The 21648-nt window shown below is 47.1% G+C and overlaps 1 protein-coding gene across 2 annotated transcripts in view; it reads right to left on the bottom strand.

Moving 5' to 3' along the window:
* The window catches only part of LOC122576196 (GATA-binding factor C-like), an 88497-nt gene that overhangs the window by 38212 nt on the left and 28637 nt on the right, over positions 1–21648 (bottom strand). For both annotated transcript variants that reach the window (XM_043746116.1, XM_043746117.1), the window contains exon 4: positions 19656–19801. In XM_043746116.1, coding sequence (XP_043602051.1) covers positions 19656–19801 — 146 coding nt within the window. The remainder of the gene's footprint in view (positions 1–19655; positions 19802–21648) is intronic.

The raw sequence follows: 21648 nt of genomic DNA, 5'->3' as shown, positions 1-21648 counted from the left end.
ACAATCAACCTTTTTCAGACCACCGATTACAAAGTTGATCGTCCCTGTTTAATTAATTATTTGCTAAATCAATAGCAAGAGTCGTGCTGGCGTCTGAAATTAGGCGGAAATAATTATTCGTATTACGGCGAATTATTCGAATAATTGTAGGATCGTCGCTCGAGTAAATACGAAGAAAATATCAGCTTGACAACTAAGTGATTGCGGGTTTTGTCATTAGGTGGTAATGACAAAATGACAATAATTGCGCGCGTAGAACATTTCGCCAATACGAATTTAATCGACCAATTAATCCAAAAACGTGTCTACCACGAGGGTTAAAAACACCGGGCTGAGGCAGTTTCTCCGCCGCCGATTTTCCATGCTCCGTGCAACTTTTCCTCTAATCGTCGTAACTGCTAATCGTCGTCGTTCCTCTCTCTGGAATCGCTCGATCTCGAACCTCTCGGTCCAGTCCATTATAATTGTTAATGGAAGAAAAAATACACGTGTATCGTCCTTGATTCCTGCCGTCGGCAAAAGCGTTCGATAATTATGTATTCTCGATCGTGTGGCTCGAGAGGCAGCGGTCGAAGAGAGAGGGAGAGAGGTGGGGGCGCGAGGACGAAAGGATAGAGAGATAGAGAGAGACAGAGTGAGAGAAAAAGAGGGAGAGAGACCCGGTCAACATTTACCATACGCTCTCGAGCCGCAACAACAATAGAGACAACATAATGACGCTATAAATAAATAATAATGCCACGGTCTAAGCACGGTAGAAAGGCTCTTTGTTGCGGCGTACCCACTTGCCTCGCGTTTATTATTCCGCCGAGGTCTGGGCACGCTCCAACGGCTGCGGATCTTGGAAAAAGAAGCGATTATTCCTCCGAAAAATTGCCATCCTCCACGGTGCACGCTGTGATCCGGTTATAGAACGTTTTAATCGCCGGAGAAAGTTGCCCTCGAAGCCGACGAACAAATAAAACTGCACCGCTGGCGGGATAGATCGGCTGGTATCGTCGGGACGATTGTTTTAATATTCAAGGCTCGGCCGTGCCGTCCACGCAATCGCGGTTATTATTTACGTAAGTGTAATGGGTGAATTAAAGAATCGTTCGGGCTGAATCAGCGGCGCGCGCGATTTTCCACGCGACGCGGTCTCCATGGAAATTCTATCGGGAAAAAGGACAAGGAGGAGGTAAAGCGTAAGAGGCAGGATGTAAAATTGCAAGGAAGAAAGTGGATACACCGGTTAGCACGGTCGGGAATCGATCGTGGACCGTGGAAAGGTGGCGGCGTGTAAATTTATTCCGCGTAACGGTGAAATAAAAGGCAGCGCTCGAACGAAACAGATTGCTCGTCTTAATGAGCCAATACTTGGATTAATATTTACCGTAAAAGCTTTTTATCGGTCGTAATTTATACCGGCAGCGCTTATCGCTACATGTGTTCGCTTTGGTCGACTAGGTACGTAGCTTACATTCTGCGCGTGGTTTATTCCCCGAGCGTCGGCCAACCGGCCGACGTTTTAATGATGAGAATGGTAAGTGTTGTATCTTAGGCAGTAAAACCCATGACTGTCGCCGGGAATAGCTGTTGCGCGTTCGTACGCGTTTATATGGTCGCGATAAATTACGTTCGTCGCGGTTGCACCCGCAGACTTCCCAACATCCGCGACTCCATCGATCCTGCAATCGTGGCGCCCAGCTGTTTCCCAGCAGCGTGGTCCGCTAAAGAAACCTGGCTTCCCATCTTCCGACCAACATCGTCCTCGAGGCTCGCATACTCTCACAGTGCCGGCCGCATGTAATTAGGATACCCATTTGTCGTGTTTGCTCCACGATTCTAACGAATACTCCGTTTAGAGTTCTGCGTGACAAGACGCGTATCGTCGCTCCACTTGTCCAACATCGTTCTATCCCACCAGCTTGTAAATCGAGGAAATTGAGTCTGCAGTTTGCGCGGTTTAATTTTATAGAAATAGGAAAATAAGGAAGTAAAATATCGTCTGGACGAGCAAAATCAACGATATGGTTAGGCAGCAATAAAGTAGGAATAAAAGTAGAACGGTTTGAAAGTAAATAGGCAACTGGCGTTGTATAAGGAGCGATAGTAAGGCAGATACGATAAGAATGAAAGGAATCGCGAGCGAAGTCCATTTCTCTAAGCTGAATTGAATCTAGTCGGGCAGAAATTAAATAAATAATAACAAGAAATTAAATATCCTTCGACCAACTAAAAAGCTGCTTACGATTTTATATCGTTGCATTTGGTCGAGATTAAACGAGAAACGTATCGGACGTAAAACTTGAAACTAAACTGAGAAACGGATTTTCGAAGCCAGCGATTCAAAGAAAGGGAAGCTCGTCGCTTTCTACGTAGAATTTCCATCGCGTTATCAACTTGCACTCTTCGCACCAAACATTCGATTAATTACATTCTTTTTTAATGCAACGCAACCAGACCGACTGAGAGTTAAAACGACGAAATACGACGCACGAACGGAATAACAAATCTACAGGAAAATTACTAGAAAACAATAAAAGCTACGTAAAGCGTGTAATTTATTCCAAGATCTCGATAGGCGTGTCCTGATCAACCTATGGCCGACTCGACCACTGCGTCGTATTTTATTTCGATGGATAAGAATTGCGTCCAGAAAGATGCGAAAGATTCGATGGGTGCGCGCGATTTCAGGCGGCCGACGACAAGACGAAGAGGAGGCGCGCGGTTAATCGGCGAGGCCGGTGTTGTTCGAGTTTAGAGCGGTCGTCACGCCGTTTATTCAGTCGCGCGACTAATCGCCGGGACAGGCGTGAGCGAGCGCGAGCACGCGCTCGCTTATCGCTGGAAATTGCCGGTGCGCGCCTACGTGTTCGCGTGTGCACCGGGACAGAGCGATAAATAACGGCCGCGGCGGCCATTACTTGTCGCTCACCCTCTGCCACGGCTCCTCCTGGGGGTGCGCGGCCACCCCCGCGCGCGCACGCTATTATTCCTTTCCCGACTTTCCACCGGAAACGCTCTGCAATCGATCACCAACCACGACCACGGCTGACCGGCTCTTCTCCTCAGTGGCGGATCCAGGAGGCTTCCTCGGCGCAGGCCGAGACGTGTAAAAGTATCGCAATTCCAACACCGTACACGGAATTTCGTCCAATTTTTCTTAAGATCGTCGCTAAACCGTACGACGGCAAACTAACGATGAAAAGCATATTTTACAACTTGTTGTAATTTAATTGTATTCTATGTGATAGAACGTTCGTTTGAAATCGTAGCAATGGCATTAAATGGAATTAGAACTACACGGGTCGTCGAGGTGTTAACAGATTTTTAATTGCTATAATAAAGCGGAGCGCGACAGTCTGTCAATTTGGAAGCATCCTCGTTATCTTATCCGTTGCTCGTCGAACAAATGACCCGCGGATAACGTAGCTACTTGAATAATAACACTTGCGGATATCGATCCCTTCAACGTGTATTAACTCGTAAGAGTAAGCCTTATCGCGTCGTAACCAGGTAATCCCGCGCGACAGCTCCAGCAAAGGATGCTGAGTCCTTCTTTCTATTTTTCAAACTTCCGCGAGATTTCAAATGCGCTGCTAATTTGCATTTTATTACGATACTATAGCATAAATAATTGAATGAACTGGCGTTAAATTAGCAAACAAGTTCTTCAAGCATATGGTAACGTAATATTTGTATATTTCGTTGGTCTTGCGGGATGCGACCGGCCCTATCAACCCCCTCCGCATCCTGCGCTTCTCTTTCCTTCCCTTTGTGTCTCTTGCTTTCTCCGTGCTTTCGCCTGCCTTCTAACCGGATTACAACGCGCGAGATAACGTCGAGCAAAAACTCTGCTTGAGAAGAAAAAAAAGAAAAAACGATCTGCTCGTTCTGACTGGCGGGCCGGCCGGGTCGCGGCCGTCTCGATTGCGATACGGAGAGTGACAAGCAAATATCGTGGCTGCAGCAGCCGCTCCAATCGTATCGCTTAATTGCGCGCTGCGCTTTTTGTCTTCGTTAACGACCACTCTGGTTTCGAGCTGTTATTAGCTTCGATAACGCGACGTTGTTACGGTTCGAGGAAGGGGTCGCTGCACTTTTCCCCGGTGAACGTATTATTTCGTCAAGCGTACTTTCGAGAACGCACCTGACCGGTCCTTGAATCGAGCCGGTGGACGGTTACGAGCGGCATTGTCGCGTCCAAACAGATTCGTATTATTGAGTCGGCAACTAAGTGACTGCGGGTTTTGTCATTAGGTGGTAACGACAAGACCCGCAATCACTTAGTTGCCAACCCAATATATATGTCGGAGATGAAAGGACATCGGGACCTTTCTTTCGGAACGTTGGGGAGAACCCCCAATACTTCAGTCCACGCTTTTATCATAGCTACAATTAAATGATAAAACTGAGAAATTGTTGCAACGTTCTAATCCGAGCGTGGTTGCCCGAGGTTTATGACAGTGGGCTTGGGCTCCAAGTGACATAATGGGTCATTGAACGTAGTCACGGTCACCGGAGGAACGTGTACCTAACAGAGGTACGGAATAATTATGCGGCTCTCCTTAAAAACAAAGACTGACCCGAGAGGTATAGAGAGGAGTACATAAGGGCAGTTCCACTTGGACTGCGGGTCAGTTCATCCGGCTAAGTTCTACTTGTACGTCGAGTCACACCAGGGTCGTGTATCACCTCGCATTGGTCATCCCGTTGGCCGTGGATTCGTTATCGAACCTAAACTCATAGTCATCGACATCTCGTTTGTCCGATCGCCGCTATTACTTGTTAACTCTTGTAACAATCGCATCCGTAGCAATAAAGATCAGAGCTGGAGTACATAACCACGGTGGCCAATTCGAGTGAAGATTCGTCAAACGCCGAAAATTCCAACGCCAGCCCGACATGTGTAACAAAAGCGTGAAAGCACCAGGATGCTTTTCAGGAATGACATCTTCTGATATTGTGACGATATTCTTCATTCTCTGAAGAATCTCTAAACGATATACGTGTGTGTCAAGTATTCATCAGAACGAATCACACAACAGCCCAATAGCTTGTCCGAAATGTTTCTTTCACTTTATAATAAGCAAATAACAAACAGACGTTATTTTACTGAATTATGTATGACCCATTCTGTTCTATTAGCGCAGGATGCGTCATACGTAATTCAATTTTGTCGCATTGCTACAAAATGGACGAATAAAATAATATAAAAGGGAAGATGTACATCTGTTATTTCCTTGTAAAACGAAGGACACTTTCGGGGCAAGGTGATGCGTAGGTAGCACAGCGACGAGCAAGGGGAAGATTCTAAAATAGAAAGAAAGTACAACGAGACACGAGAATTTTGTCAGATCGATTTGTACCGGGTGTTTCGTAGTAAGGGGAAATATTCAAGGGACGTTTAGAGCAACTGAAGAACGACACCGACGTACGTTCCGCGTGATCTTCTTCAGGAGAACGTAGCGAGTTTTGCGTTCTATCGTTTCTATTACTTTCGCACGAGATGCTGAAAACGAATCTTTTTTGCGTTTCAAGGCGGGGACGTCGCTGCTGTCCCGCTATGTCGATACGCTTTCCATGTTTCCTGATTCCTATATTTCCAATATTCCCCTAATTCGTCGAATCTTTCGTTCGGTTTCATAGCAAAGTAGCGCTCCGACGCTTTCGACGGACTCCAAGTACCCGCATAAATAAAAATCCAATGCGCGCGTGCATTGAAATGCAAGGAGGTCGTTTTCAGCGTCTCGTACGAGGCCACGTGATCAGATACGAAACGACAGAGCACAAAGAACTAGCCGTGTCCCGTAAACAAAATGAATGGGAGCACGTATTGTACCCGTACGAACCGTTTCCATCGTTCTCAGACGTCCAATCTCTTAAATACCGCCCACTTATTACGAGCCACCCTGTATATGATAGAATCAACGGACGAATAGAGCGAATGGCAAAATGGTAAAATGCATGTTGTTAGGAGAAAAGTTACCAAAATTCATAGCGTAGGAATCTGAAAGTTTCCTCTGTCCGCCACCGTATGCGAAAGTTCTGTACCGACAATGCCGCTGGCCTACGTTTCCTCGCGATACCGCGATCATGGTAGGGCGTCGCGTCGTCCAAGGATATTTCTGCCGCAATTCCAAGCTCCCGTCGACCAGAAACTACCCGCGGCGTCCCGATGGCAAGATGGAGCGACGCCAGCGCCGAAGGGACGCCATGCGCGCTGCCCGACATCGGCATTGGTCGACGCCGGGCGTCTGCGCGCCTTTCCACCCGTATTGACTTTACACCCTCTCCTCTGCGATTCTTCACGTCCCCGCGACTCCGGCGTCCCTCCCCCTCGTCCTCCTCGTTCATCCGCGACGCTTCTCTTCTCTCTCTCTCTCTCTCTTTTGCTTTCTCTGTGTCGTTCGCTCGAGTCGGCGCGTACACGCTCACGCACACCCTTCGCCGCGCGAGCCACACGAGCGCGCAGGAACAAAGAACGAACGCGGAACGAGCGTACGCGGGGAACGCGGGGGACACAAAGGAAGGTGACTCGGTTCACGGATAACGCACGAAAGCCACGAGAGCACGCCACAAGAGAGATAGAGAGAGAGAGAGAGAGAGAGAGAGAAAGAGAGAGGGAGAGAGGACGACTACACGCGAGGCGAGTGTCTTACAATTGATTTTCACGCCAGTTTGATTTATTCGACCGCGCCACCGGCAGCCGCGTTTTTCGTGCCCGCGGGCCCCAACCATGGAGAAGCCAGCCAACCAGTCGGCCTACACCACCACCCCCGTCCACCCGCGCCTCTCCGCCTCCTCGCCAAGATTTATGGACTTCCACGACGATTCTTTTTAGATCGACGAGACCCTTTTTCTGGTAGCCGTTCCGCGCCAGCTTCCACCGGCTCCGTGGCGATTTCCGACGCAACGATCCCGTCGTTGGCCGATTTTCTGTATCGCGTCCGATTCTTCCCTCGCGAGGTTTAAATACAGCGAACGCCATTGGGATATTTATCGCGGTAACAGCAGCATCGGTGAAACTTTACAGCGCTTCGGAGGAGCTCGAAATTCTAACAAGCAGCGGACGTCTATGCGGATTCATATTTTTGCGAATAGAAGTACGAAAAGGTTGAAATTCAAAGACGGTTTGTTAATAAGAATGTTTAAATTCAGAATGGCAGTTACTTTGTCCGCTAGATAATCGCAAGCCGCGTTGTGTCCTTGCATTTTCACGCGTAGAAATCCACAGGCTTCTAATAAGACGTTTGTCCTGCAAGCCCTGACGCGTCGTACGATTGTTTATAGGAAATGCGACGAGAAAGTAGAAATAGATGCGACTGTCTGTCTTCGAATGATCGTAAGTTGGAAACGAACGCGTGAGATGCGTTTCGTAAAGGGAGATCGAAAAGTGGTCGCGGAAAACACCGTGAAAATAGAACTTGCGCAACAACGTGGTCGAAATTGGTGGAAAAGAAACGCCTGAAGTATCCGTAGAGAAGCAGCTTGTACCTGCTGGTTCTTAGTTCTAAAGGAAACTCAATGTTCCACTCGTTTAGATAGACGACACAGATAAAAGTGGAGAAACAATTAACTCTTATTTATCGGCACTTGTGTTTTTCTCTATAGAGGCGACGTTCTCATGCCATTTTCAAGCATCATTAACAGCTATTTAGGAAGAGAAATTGCACTTCAATTTTATTCTAAACTAGAGATATGTTATGCAATTACTTGGAACATTTGCCAATAGAAAATCAAAATTCCTCGGTGGTCGATTAACAACGATAAAACGTAACAAGTTAAGATAAGATTCTACGATTACGTACGAAAAATGATCGCTATTATTGTGGATTAACGTTAATTATTATTAATTATTATTATTTCATCCTCATCTTCATTGACCCATAGTTTCTCAATAAAATCCTCGTCAACGACGAAGCAGGCAAACTTTTAGCCGTCTCATCGTCTCGCTAGGAATGCCTAGCAACTTGCGGAAAATTTGGGAAAAAGAAAGAAGAAGGAAGATAAGGCGAAAGTCCTAGCGATATCTGGAAAGTTGCGGGGCTAACGTTTCTCATGAGGATTCCGATCTTTCGCCCCGTGTAATTTCGTCCGGGGACGGCAGCTCCGAAAAATCCACCCCAGGCAGGGATCTACCCTCGGCATGGGAAACACGGGATAGGATTGGTGCTCGATCGCTGGAGGGGTCGTTTCCAGGACTCGGGTGGGATCCATCGAGATCGCGACCAATGATAGCGAGCGCAGCTGCCCTAGGGAATCTACGAATCCTTCTCGGAAGACTCCTTCTCCCTTTTGACGAGGGGCAGCGAGGCTGACGCCTCGGAACGACGATAGGAGCCTGGATTACCTCCTCTTCCCTTGCCAACCTCTTTCTCCACCCTAACGACACAACATTCTACCCTTAATCACGTTCACATGTGGCAAAGGATAACAATTTCGGGGACGCTACATGGGGCGAACGAAAGTAGAACAGACAATAGAAGGAATTGCTAGGTCTCGGGCAAGGTGGAACGGAGTTTTTGCAAATGCGAAACTCTAATTACACGCTGGCGAGTGTTCGTTTGCGAGTAAACATTCCTGCATATAAATCGCAAGCTGCACACACGATCGATCACCGTGAAACATGGTTGCATCGCGCACCTGTGTGCACGACGCCGGGCTGGTGCGCTGACCTCGAAACAATGCATTCTTCGGGCCACGATCGACTTTTCCATGGGCGGGCTACAATCCACTGGTACTCCATTTTCTTGCCTGCAAATGAATTTCTCTTTCGTTGCGCCGCCAACCCTCCGTCCCTTCTCTTCGTCTTTTTCCACCTCGTTATCGTTCACGAGCGGGCAAGGTTTATCGAGGCGGAAGATTTTCTTTCGTCGGCTGGTTTAATTATTTAGCCGCGAGGTTTCCCGGCCGGGGAATATCGTTTCAAGCAGCGGCCGGAGCACGGAAGCGAGCCGACGCACGCGAGAAAAATTCTTTCGTACTTTCTCGCGTGGTCACGGCGGCACGGCTTTTACGCGCAAAATCCTACGCGCTGCTCCTTGCTACGTTTCACCTGCAATTTTTCTGCCTACGCCGCGTATTATTCCATTTCGGTTGCGTGGAAACCTTCTTTGGAAACCACTTTTACGTCGGATTAACCGTCTCTCGTTTTTCTCTTGTTTCTCTTCTTCTTTTCTACGTCAAATATGAAGGTAAGAAACGGCGTATGAAAATTTCCCAACAAATCTGTGGGGCGTAAAAAGAGGAGCGATCTGGCTGCGAGCCGAATTGGCCGAGGTAAATCAATTTCGAGAGCGTCGCTTGTACAGCACGGTAGTTTATCGAGCGGCCGATTGTTTCTTTGTGTCGGTGAATGATCGATCGACTTGTCGGACAGTCGAAACTGGTCATCCAATCGTGGCGTGCCGAATCTTAAGTAGCCGGCCGGCGACGAGAAAAAAGTATTGTTCGAGCTAACGGTGTCCACTCTCGATTCCACTCTCTTATTATCGCATCGATTGCGATTCAAATTCCAACTCTGCACCCTTCTCCAAACATACACTGCCGCCCGTAAGTATTAGCACGGTCCCTGCTGTTTAATATCTACCTACCAATCCAATGTCTTTCCCTCTTCTTTATTTCGCATCTACAGCATCGTAAACCTATTTTACCTATCGCTCGTATCGTATAATTTGGGACACGTGTACACGCGTGCGTATTTTCTATTGCAATTTGGCCATTTTAGCAATTTAGCGATGCGTATGCCGCCTAATGACGAAACCTGACATCGCTTAGTTGCCAACCCAATAGACGAGAAGCTAAATTGCAATAGAAAATACGCACAACAGATACAAAAGATAGGTGAAATATGTTTAGATGCGAAATAAGGAAGAAGGAAAGACATTAGGACTGTGATTAGGCCAACCCAATATCGCAATTCTCTGTACACTCCGATGTGATTTACACCTCGATCTTCTTTCTATGTTTCACGCTACTTTGCTTACATTTCAGTGGCTCTTTCTGTCGACGTGGTCACCGCTTCTAAGAGAACTCTACATCCGGTCTTTTTAGTTTTCTCAGGCGCCGAAGCCATGGACAGCGTGTAGACGATAGACTGGGACGAAGGCAGACCATAGACAGTAGACAAGCGATGGCTCCGGGGTTTTATAGGGTAACGCTGCTAGCGTGCGGATCTGCACCAGCTCGAATATATTTTCTACTTTACAATTTATCCACGCGTCCATCTAATAACCTCGACACTTTCAATAAACGTAAATGTTGCGATAAATGTGCTAGCGTTTACTCTTTGCCTCGATGTTTAAACGGCAGCGTGTACCTGTCTGTTTGAGGAAAAGAAGAATCAAAGGGAAGAAAGCTGGATCTGCCAGCCGGCGAAAGGGATTCCCGTTTCTGGATTGGAAAATTCGACAGCAGAGCGTGAAGCTGGATGAGAAGCTGGACGCCTTTGGGCCACGAAAGAGGTAGACCAGCCAATTAGGCGATCGCAGGGAATAAATTCAGGGTCGAAGACCGCGTAACCTATTAACTTGTAAATTGCTTCCGACTGGAGCAGCCGAGAGACGTAGGCAATCCTGGCCGGGCATAAATTCGCGAAATAAATCGTGGCGCTTGTCGTGCGGCGAGACGAGACGCGTCGATCGGCGGGTCGCTCGTTTGCATCGCGTCGCCTGCGCCTGAAAACTACGTCAACGTCGCGACGACAAGGAATCACGCGCGGCTTTATGACTGAAACTTTGCCCGATTTGCCTGTTTCTTTGAGCTCGCAGACGACAAAAACGTTCGCAACTTCGGAGAGGATCGTCGGTCTAATTCGCGATTCCAGCGGATGATAAGAATTTCAGGATTCGAAGAGCATCGAAGAAGGAACCTGTTCCTTCCACCAAATAGTAACTTCTACTTGGCAGAGAAGCAACGAAGAAATAAAGGGGCGAAGAAATCGACAGGAAGATCTCGAATCGCGACACGATCTTCTTCTTCTTTTTTTGCCTTCTCGTTCGAGGAAAAAAAAAGAGAAAGAAAAAGAGAGCAGTGGAGCGCGGTTGGATCTCCGGTGGTGGACAGCGACGTATTCAAAGTGTGAACGGATGCAAATCTCGTCTCTCATGAGCGGAATTTTCAAGGAAGCTGAAAGATGGATGGAGCACGCCGCCGGCACCGGACAATACGACGACATTTGCATCTGGTACATAATTCAGTCGACGTTTCTGCCCCCGACCATGGCTGCGTGTGCTGCTCATAAACCACCGTGCCGATCTCACGAAATCCGCCTGCCAGGGAAATCGCCTTTTTTTTCCTCTTCGTCCCCGCCTCCTCTCCCTCCTCAGGTTTATTTCTTCTGTTTCGTAGCTTCGAAGCTTCCACGACGAGCATCCAGCAATTGCTTCTTCCATTGGCACGTCCACTTGCGTATAATAATTAACGCGCGATGGTTCTCGGAAAACTCGCTTTACTTTCGACGGACAGGAAAATCGAGCGACGACGCTTTCACGAATTCAACTGTACGCGCGAATCGCAACAATGGCGGTGTAGATGCTTGTCTCGGATAACGACGACACCTAGTCGCATTGTGCGATTGCGAACGACGTTTTCTTCGTCGACTCGTTCGAGATTCCGCGCCAAGCGGAGCGGATTCTTTTCTCGGAAGAGTCGCTGGCCGATTTCTGCTCGCGACACGTGGCCGTCTCTCGCAACTCGATACTCGAAAATCTTCGCAGCACAGCGCGCAAGATTGCGCGTAGCTGTAAGAGACGATCACGAGACGTGGAGAAAGATTGGACGTTCGTCGGATGTTCATTCGATTCGAACCTCGCGAGAGAGAAGCAGGACTATGGTGCAACACATGCTCACACATATTCATCTACTCTTCTCACACTCGCTCAATTCCTCGCTCGATGAACTAGCATTACGTGGCTTATTTTCTCATTGCTTTCTTTAAGCGTAGCAATCAATCGCATCTCGATCAGTTCGCTACATCCTCCGATGTATCGCGTCTCGATATTTTATTCTCACGTCCACTTTTCTCGTACCTACACAATCTTTCAGATTCCTGGCTGTTTCTACGTCTTCTTAAACGTTTCAACGATCCCATCTGCGGCTCAGACGTTTCGCGAACTCCGTCCAGCTGCTCCCAGCAACAACCGGGTTTCCCAGCATTTGCTTCTTCCCGATTTTCGCATCTTGCGTTTCCCATCAAACTTTCACTTCCTGTTTCTTCGCGTACTTTCCGGTACCTCGACGTCAGGTACTGTACTCCGTCTGTGCCGTGCGTGTTTGCGAGCCATAGGAAAGCCGCCATGAGCGTTGCCGAGCCAGAGGAAACGGAGAAACGAATTTTCTTCTCGAGTTTCCCCCTCCCCTTCGAGATACCACGGACTCGGCGAAAAAAATGTCAAAGGGCACGCGAGACGACGGCGAGTTCGGGGAAAAAATTCCTGCGGCCGGATTAACGGGTGCCGCGAGCGACGCTGGCGCTTCTGTTGCCACCGGAATGTCCAGGAACGCCCGGAGGACCGTAACTCGGCGTTGCACGGCGCGGCGTGGCATGGCGCGCACGATAACCATCGCCAGGACGAGGGGGAAGAAAAGGGAGAGCGTGTAGGACAGCCGTTAACGAGCGATTCCTCGCAGAAGCCTGGCCCCTCCGCTGCCCCACATGCCCTCTGCCTCTCTGCTCGTGGCTGCACGACGTTCTCGAGGATTCGCTCGTTGGAAAATCTTCCGCCGAGTATCTTCGCCCTCGCGATTCCTCTTCTCTCGTTGAACGCAACACGCGTCGAGTTCGGCGTATCCCAAGCCGGAGGTTCAACGGCGAGTCGAACCGAGCAAAGTTGAAAATATTTTCTGCCACGCAATAATAAATAATAATAAAATAGGTACTATAACATACATTAGAGAAAAATCGCCAAAATACTTAGAAGGGAGGACGAAGTGGAAGGACAGAAAAATATTTGCGAGATTCTGACGTGGAAACGAGACCAAAGCAAGGGAATGCTGGAAAGAAGAGGGAGAAAAACGATGCAGACTATGTAAAAGAAAAGAAGAAGACCTGAAACGTGTAATGGAAGAATGCGAAATAACGGGAGGACCAAAGGACACAGAAAAGATACTAAACGAGACTGGAGAAGAACTGGCAGAACTAAAAACAATAATAGAGAAGAGAAGGACGATACAAGACGGGGAGGAACGACAATAAGGAAGCGCAGCAAGGAGGCAAAAGCCCAAAAGTTGCCATAATTTTGCAGACAGAATAATTAAGGGACTGCGATATAATAGAATTTTTAAAGGGGAGGTAGATATAAACCGAAAGGCACGGACTAAGCAATAATAAATAAAAAATAAAATAGATACAGTTAATAATCAGACACATTTGACATAATTTTCTGTTTAAACGTGAACGTAGAAAATGCGTTTGCGCCTGAGACGAAAGGTACGTTTAACGTCAGTCAGGAAATGACGTGTTGCAATTTTGCGTGCAACGTTCACAATTCGAAGCAACAGAATTATTTTCCTCCTGCGACCATCTTTCACCTCGCAAACGCGTCCACGAACTTACTAAATCTGCTTCATAGATTGAGTTACGTTTGCTCTTACAGTTCTGCTTGAGTCTTGATCATTTTAATTGATGAAATTTGAATCACTGCGATTTCGTACAGAAAACTGCGCCCAGTAAGTCGGACTAGACGTGATCGTTATCTTACATTTTGCTATAATTGGTGCTTCCGGTGCACAGGGTTTCGTACAGATGCGAAGCGAACGTTCTCGAATTTGGCTGAACGTAGCTCGTGGCAGGATCTGCAGCTTGAAACTATCACGAGCTGCTCTCGACAGTGTTCCTCGTAAGCTGCGTCGACAGTGGTTCGGATACTGACGCGAATAATCTGAACGCGGTGTCCACTGCGATAAAACTCTATTTGTCTGAACTTGTCTTCTACACAACCGGAGTTTTCGTAATAGAAACTCGCCAATTTTCCTCGTTTTGTATTATTTCTCCGCACGACAGAAGCTCGCGCTCCGTTAAGTATTAGCTTGTCCGATAAGTTTCTTTCGTTTTATAAAATGAAATAGACGAAGGACAATTTCTGTTTTATATTATTTCATTGAATCAGGTACGATCCATTTCTATTATCATGTTCGTGCATAATTCAACAAACCAATATAAAACAATTTATTACGTTACAAAACGAAAGAAACTTCTCGGACGACCCAATAGCTTGACTGAAGCTTGCAAAAGTCGAGTTGAGCGAAATCTCGTTCGAACAAATAAAACTAAATTCCCCGCCATAGTTTTATAATCAAACGCACGTTCGCTGCGAAGGTAACCGTAAGCAATGACAGCAGGGGTGGTTCTCGCCCCTGTTGCGGCCCGATAAAACAGAGACATCCAGCCGGGCAAGGAACCGGCAAAAAAGAAAAAACAGAAGGCAGAAACGCGGCGCGGACAGAAAGGAAGAGAGGAAAAAAAAGGCAGCAGCGAAAACTTGCCAGCTGTTCCAGGCTATCTGCGCAACGAATCAAAGATGGCGGCGGTCGGCTGAGCGGGACGACGCGCCGAGCGACGAAGAGAGGGTTTCAACCCTTGCTATCTGGCCCATCGGGGCTTTCGAGCACGTTAGACCGTACCCGTTCATAATAACGCACGGCTGGAATTTCCGTGGAAGAGACACGTCGGCACAATGCGTTTTCACGTGGCCCGATATGTGCCACGACTTTATTATTTCGGCGCAGAGACAGAGTACGGGGAAGAAGGGGGTGAATACCTGGTGGTGGCCGCCCTTTGTTTCGCTGATCGTATCGGCGGCCCTCTTTCTCTCCTCTCTCGTCACATCTGCGACCGGATTCGCTCCCATGGCTCGGCCCCGTAAAAACGCGACATATTGTGCGAAAAGCATATGGCCTGGGTGGCTCCTCCTATTTTTCGGGGCCTTTTTCCACGATGTCCCGCGAGGGGGTCGATCGACCCCTGTCCCTCCTCGACGCCGCCTTGTTACGACCAACTTGTACGTCCCGGTCACACTCTCTGCTTTCTTTTTCACGCTGTTTATCACCAACAAAAGTATATTGCAACGTAGGAAACATACAGGTTTTTTGTATCGAAACTATAAATTTCATGGGACCGTCGAAGGGCTGCAGAATTGTGAGGCGACACCGTGGCCGGTGCGAATGAACCGCGTATTGAGAGATTCCAAGTGGAAAATGCTAATTTATCGACGTTATTTACAAAGTTATACACCGTGTTACAAGGCTACTGATTAATTCGCTACTTTGTAATTCCATAACTTGCTTATTTTCAACCTTGTACCACACATTGGACGATTCTTGGTCTTCCTCCTATAGCGCACACACCTCTTCCCCCTTAATACCCAGCTTGTGGTGGTATTTCCATTTTTAATTTGTATTTCACAGCGCAGCCTTCAGTTTCGGTGTAACTAACGATTCCCATCTTTTCCTTCCACGGTATCGTATTTCAAAATTTCCCTTCCAATTATAACTCACGTTTCCCACTTATCGCATCCTGTTCGCTTCGCGATTTGCCTGTATAATGTAACACGTTACGCTAAAACCTACCAACGATATACGCACACCGGGGTACAAATGTACTTAAAAATCTATCAAAACTTGAACAATTTGTTTGGATACTGTACAGAAACAATAGATTGGACCATAGTTAACCCATTTGCATGCAAGCGCGAATTATTACGCACGCTGCGACTGCTTTTTATTTCAGTCGCTAAGTATTCTTCAGACGTGAGAGATCACGTTTGGTCCGTTTGTCAGCATCTCGCCTATGTCAGTTTTAAAGAATTCCACGAGAAATATGATTTAATTTCTTATTTTTTAAATAAATAATTTTTCTTTTTTCCTCTGTTGTAAAGAATGTAAGATGCGATGTTTGCGAAGTAACATTGTCTACGAATCGTTTTGAACGGTAAATTTTCGATAAACTCCATGAAGAATTCGGATGTCATTTACTGCACCTACGAACGACCGTGCACGGTCATTGGGACCAGTCCTCTTAAGAAGCGCCATGATGCAAATGGGTTAAGAAACCGTTAACAAGTTATAGAAAATCGTATCACTTGTAGAGCTAATCCAATATATTTAGCTACGTTCCGAATTATAACCGGAAATGAATGATTCAATTATACCGTTTTTAAATCAATCTGTTTTGTGGAATGAGCATAGCAGTGATGAGGGATAATTTATCCATTGGATATGAGTCAAATGCTACTAGTAGCACACACTATAAAGTGATGGCTTCTTATCTCTCTCTCTCTCTCACATTAACCAATCTGAGGTGGAGTAGTGTTATGATTATAGTTAGTTTGTTATAGTTAGTGCGCCAACTGCTCGTGTAGAGGTCGAGTTAGTGTCTGCTGCGAGTATGAATGTCGCATTTTCTTTTCATTTAAGAATCATGGAAAGAAAAATCGGACTACGATCGCCGGGATTTGAACCCGGGTTCCCAACGTTCGTAACTTAAGGCGCTAACCACTGCGCTACCGTCGTGCGACTCTACTTAGTGTCGAGTGGTGGTATTTGTTGTCGAGTGCCGTCACAAATCTATTGCCTCATCAATTGTCATATGAAATTAGTACAGAAAATGGTAGAATTCTACCTGGTGACAGTGCGGATTTACATATTGTAAACGCCTAAGAGCAGCTGGAAATTACAGTGCAGTTAAATGGATACTCTGGATCGACGTAAATAAACGCGTGCGCTAGGGGAATATAGCGTTTCGTTGCACTCGGGACAAACCTTCAAGGAATTCAAATATTACGTCTTGTACATATTTCTAAGCAAAAATTAATCGTTTTCCGAGTTCGATCGCAAGTCGAAGGAGTCGAAGCTCGAAATGTGAGAAGCAACGGGGGCAAAAGGCGAGCGAAGGAACAAGGCTCGCAGCAATTGCCAAAAAACACGACGCTATTGAATGATTTATTCGACGTGACCGGTGCTTTCGCGTAACATGGAGGGCAAAGTTTCGTGGAGACCGGTGGTCGATTATTAAAACACACAGCGCGGAGAAAGCCTGCTGATGCCCGAGGAAATGGCCACGGCAAGAAAATTATAGCGTCGGGCCGAAAATGTGACTCGCGTGCCGGCGATCAGGCGACGCCTACCGGTTTAAACCGATACATATTTTATAGGTTCGGCTCGCGCCTACCGATCTACGCGAGTACGTCCTCGCTGTGTGAGTGATAGGTGGGCGGGCTCGGCTCGTCGCGCTGTCATAATATTTGAGCTGACGCCGACTACGCGGCGATCGTTAGACCCTCGCTGTTTCCGGGAAAACCTACCATATCGGGGACGAATTATTCAGGCCACTGTTCCATCGTATCGAGCGTTTTTCCGTACGATGTTGCAGCGTTTGAAACACGCGCTTCGAATTTTCTGCCATCCGCGCGCACTCCGCCAGCGATCAGCTCCGTATTTACATACCTCGCATTACACGCGTCTCTTTAGCAGCAGTTTTTTACTAAACACTATGATCAACGAAGGAATAAATCTTCGTGTCTTGATGACTATCTTCCACGTGGAAACCGATGAAACGATAAATAAAACGAGCAGAAACGTGTAACGGCGACGCGATCTTTGTTCACGTGTGCGCCCTGGGGATGAGCAACGCGGTCGCGAGCGGATGTATTTCTCGCTTTGCCCGTTTCCCTGCGACAGTTTCCTATCGCTAAAACATACACCTACTTCGAGAATCAATGGAATTTCACTGGACAAAAAGTCAGACACGTTGGAAACCGCTTGGATTTGTCGATCTGCGCGCGAACCCGAACAAAAGCTGGAGATGGCGCTTGGCGAGTTGATAGGCCGAGGCAGCCGGCCGACAAATGATGGCAAAAACGCGACGATTAATAAATCTAGTGCGTGCGTGAGCGGCGTAATTAGAGGAGCAGGTGGCGGCGAGAAAAAGCTTGAATCCATCAGCTTTGCTCTATCGCGCACGAGAGAAAGCGCGCGAGAGGGATAGTGAAACGTCACCGTGCTATGCGCTTTTGCATCCGCGGAATGCAGACTCTTCTCTGGCGAACGCGACTCGCCTCGATCCACTGGCCGAAAGCCTACACTTTCACTTCGAATCGACGATTCTTCAGCGATTTCGTCGGCCAAACGTTTTTCCCAAAGCCAACTATTCCGTAGAAACGCGACCGCGAATTTATGAATCTGACGTAGAAAGGAGGGAAGATATCGAGTTTCGCCATTCCGTCTGCGTAAGTGCCAGAGCGTCTGCTCGACGAAAATAGATGGAATTCGCACGAGTCGTACGGGCCGATCGCACGAAAGCCCCGGTTACCCTTCGCGTTATCGATCCGCCCCTACCGATACCTGGTGATCCGAAATTTCCATTTCTAACGCGTCGCACGGTGGTATATTCGCTGCTGGCTGAGACTCAATTTTGTCAAACTCGTCGCAAGCAACAAATAATTCATTCGAGAAAGGTGCAAAGCTGGGAAACGATAAATTAGAATTTTTTGCGGCTGCGCGCTAATGGATATTCATGGCATTTGATCGAACCAGATTGATCGTATCTCACGGCCAACCTGCATATATCTTCCTGTTACTATTTGCTACAGTGCACTTTCAAAGTCAGCAGTTTTCTTTATCGAAAGATACTCGTCGGAAACAAACTACGAATCGTTGGAGAACGGACAAGCCGCGTTCAAATCGAAGCTTCGCTCGTTTCAACGCATTCAACGGGCTAATAATCGTTTTGCCCCGCGAAACAGACCTGCCCTACCGTGACACCATTTTCGTTCGGCGGAAAATCGTCTGTGCGCGATTTTCGGACGCTGAAATCGACGAAGAATACGAGGACGGGCACGTGGGGCGTTGATAGCCGCGCATATAGGAAATTAGCTTGGCCTTGTTTTATCTTGCATTCTGATGACTGCATCTGCATATCGCGAGAAACACACAACTGGCGTGTATCGCGAGCGTGTATTAATTAAGTGTAATGTGCAGCTCGATGCGCACCAAGGAAACGATCAAGGACACGCTTTTACGAGGCAGACAGGTGCACCACCTCCTAGACGATTCGTCGGTTGCCTGCGCTTTACTCCGAACGAAAACCCACTGACAGTTTTGCAAGCGGCGCTGTAATCTCGGATTTCCGATACGCGCACAGGTCAAACCGCTTAGCCAAGGTTCCAACTAACATTTTTCGACGACGCCTCGTCGTTACGTAAAGTTTCCTTTCCACGACTTTACAATGCAAATGGCACCACGAAGGCTGTGTGCGTGTTCGATCCTTCCCCAGTAAAAATACACCGGCATGCATAAGCATTTCGACACTCACGAATTATCGCAGATAAATAAAACGTACAACGGCCATGTACGCTTGGTACATATTGATGAAAACGTTAGTTAATATTAATTAGTGTAGATAAAAGAGCAACGAAAATCGTGCGCTTGCACTGCAACCGTTTCACGTTGCGATCAGAGAATAACAGGTTCGAAAATTTTATTATCGCAGATGAATATAAAACTCGATAGACGCGCGCGTATTCCTTCTTTCAACTTCGACTTGGCGGACCGTTTGATTGCGGTTAATCGAAGAATCACTGCTTGTTGAAAATATAGCGAATTTTTCGATCGCACCAGGTGTCCAAGTACTTGCGCACGCCAGTGTAGCAAAATGATTCAGCTTAGGTACTTACCAGGCGTCGTTTCGGCTTGATGAGAGGTCGGTTTTGTCCGTTCATCTTGTAGTAGAGTCCGCAAGCGTTGCAGAGGTAGTGACCGGTGCCGTCTCGTCTCCACAGAGGCGTGGAAGTCGCGCCGCAATTCACACACTCGCGGCCCTCTGTCGGTGTCGCACCGTCAAAACAACAAATTGATTAATCCTTCGGTGTTCGAACGCTTCGTGTCAAAGAGAAGCTACGTTCGGTGACGTCGATCGAACGAACAGCAATGGGATTCTTCCTGCGTTACATTTCACTTCGATTCCTTTCAAACGCACTGAAACTACACTTTGGACTAAGCTCCGACCATGCAAAGGTAAGTTGACGATTTACAAGAGGCTGGTGAATTATCTCGTTTGGAAGAATTCCGTTCAAATATCGTCCGATCGAACGTATCGGGAAAAAGCTCGAGCACGCTGGCTTCTCGAAACGACCGAACAACTGGAAAATTCGAAGGTCTGCGAAGATCGTTTAAGAAGAAAGTGGAAGGATTTCGACGAGTCAGCGTGCCCGACGCGGACACCAAGTCACGAAGATCGGTGATGGAAGTCGCATGCAGTTGCAGACATACCATATCAAGCGATTACCAGAGCAAAAGCAGAGTCTCTTTAGGACCGTGGCCGTTCGAAGGACTCGTGGATCGAACACGATCGTCCGATAGCGGCTTGTTAATAGCGGGGACGACGTTTCAGATGGGATTGCACGACGAAGGATGAACAGACCTGGTATCGTTAGTTCTAACCCCCACCAGACAGCACACGGAAAGGGAAGGATCAAAAGTTTCAGGCGTCGTATTCTTTTCCCGTGATTAATTATCGTCCGTTTAATTCTACTCGGGGTCTGTCGCGACCCGAGATGTATCGCGATACGCGTAGCTTTCGAGTATTTGGTTTTACCATTTAACGCGATCTTCCTATCTTTTGTGTATTTCACGCTGGTCACGAGCAAAATGGTCTAAGTAGAGAAGACGTGCGAAGAGATACGGACCGTTCTACGAGTAAAATAGACGAAGAAGAAGAGACGTCTGAAGAGATAGGGTCGCGAAGAAGAAACAAGTAGGACAGTTATAGTTGTAAAATATGTAGTTATAGAGTTAGAGAGAAATTAAACGGCGATGACTATGTTTCTTATAATCGTGGCAACTACGTATGATACTAATACTACAACCGGTTTAACCGATTACTGCAAATCAATGTGCAATGATAAAAGCGACGTGTGCAATTCCCAGGACGTATAAAATTAATTTGTTACCTAACAAATCCTTCGTCTTCAGATTTTTCAAATTCCTTAATTACAGCGGCAATTAACCGTAGTTAATTACAGCAGTGCCTACGTATAATAAATATCAAAGCACGTTACTGCTACGTTTTTTTTTAAAGCAATTACAGATTTATGGCATGATTTCATGAAAAAGTAATAGTCGTTGCTCCTAATTAGATAATAACCGATCGTTCATTCGTACGCATTGATAAAAATCGTAATGCGCTGTGTACTCGCCATAAATCGATCAAACCTAATTTTTTATTGCTTTGCCTAACGAGGAACGAGCCTGAAAGTTTTGGGAATCGAGCGACGGGAGAAGAGAAGAGAAGAGAAGGGAGGGGAGAATTTTATCCGATGAAAAGGCAAGAATTTTCCTCGAGCCGTGAAATCCGCGTCTCTCGAAGTGGTCCTTCGAGCTGCATCCTCCTCGAGATTGAACCGAGCGTTCGCCATGACTGCAAAAGATCTGTAGACTGCGCCCAGGCGTTTTTCGTATCGAATCTTACGCAACCGACGTGGCCAAAGAGCGATTCGAGAACTCTTCGATTAATCAGGGGGTAGGGGGGCAGGAAAATGTTAGAAGAAAAAAAAAAAAGAAAAAAAAAGAAGAAAAAAAGATAGATCCGACGATTTCTAATTTAATCGTAATCTTTGCTCTTTTAACGCGATTTATCGTGTCGCAAGTCCAGACGTTCATTCAGAGACG

The sequence above is a fragment of the Bombus pyrosoma genome, linkage group LG16 (assembly GCF_014825855.1).
Source record: "Bombus pyrosoma isolate SC7728 linkage group LG16, ASM1482585v1, whole genome shotgun sequence".
Classification (NCBI taxonomy): Eukaryota; Metazoa; Arthropoda; class Insecta; order Hymenoptera; family Apidae; genus Bombus; species Bombus pyrosoma.
The sequence above is the reverse complement of the archived record's forward strand: the minus strand, read 5'-3'. Positions and strand labels throughout refer to the sequence as shown.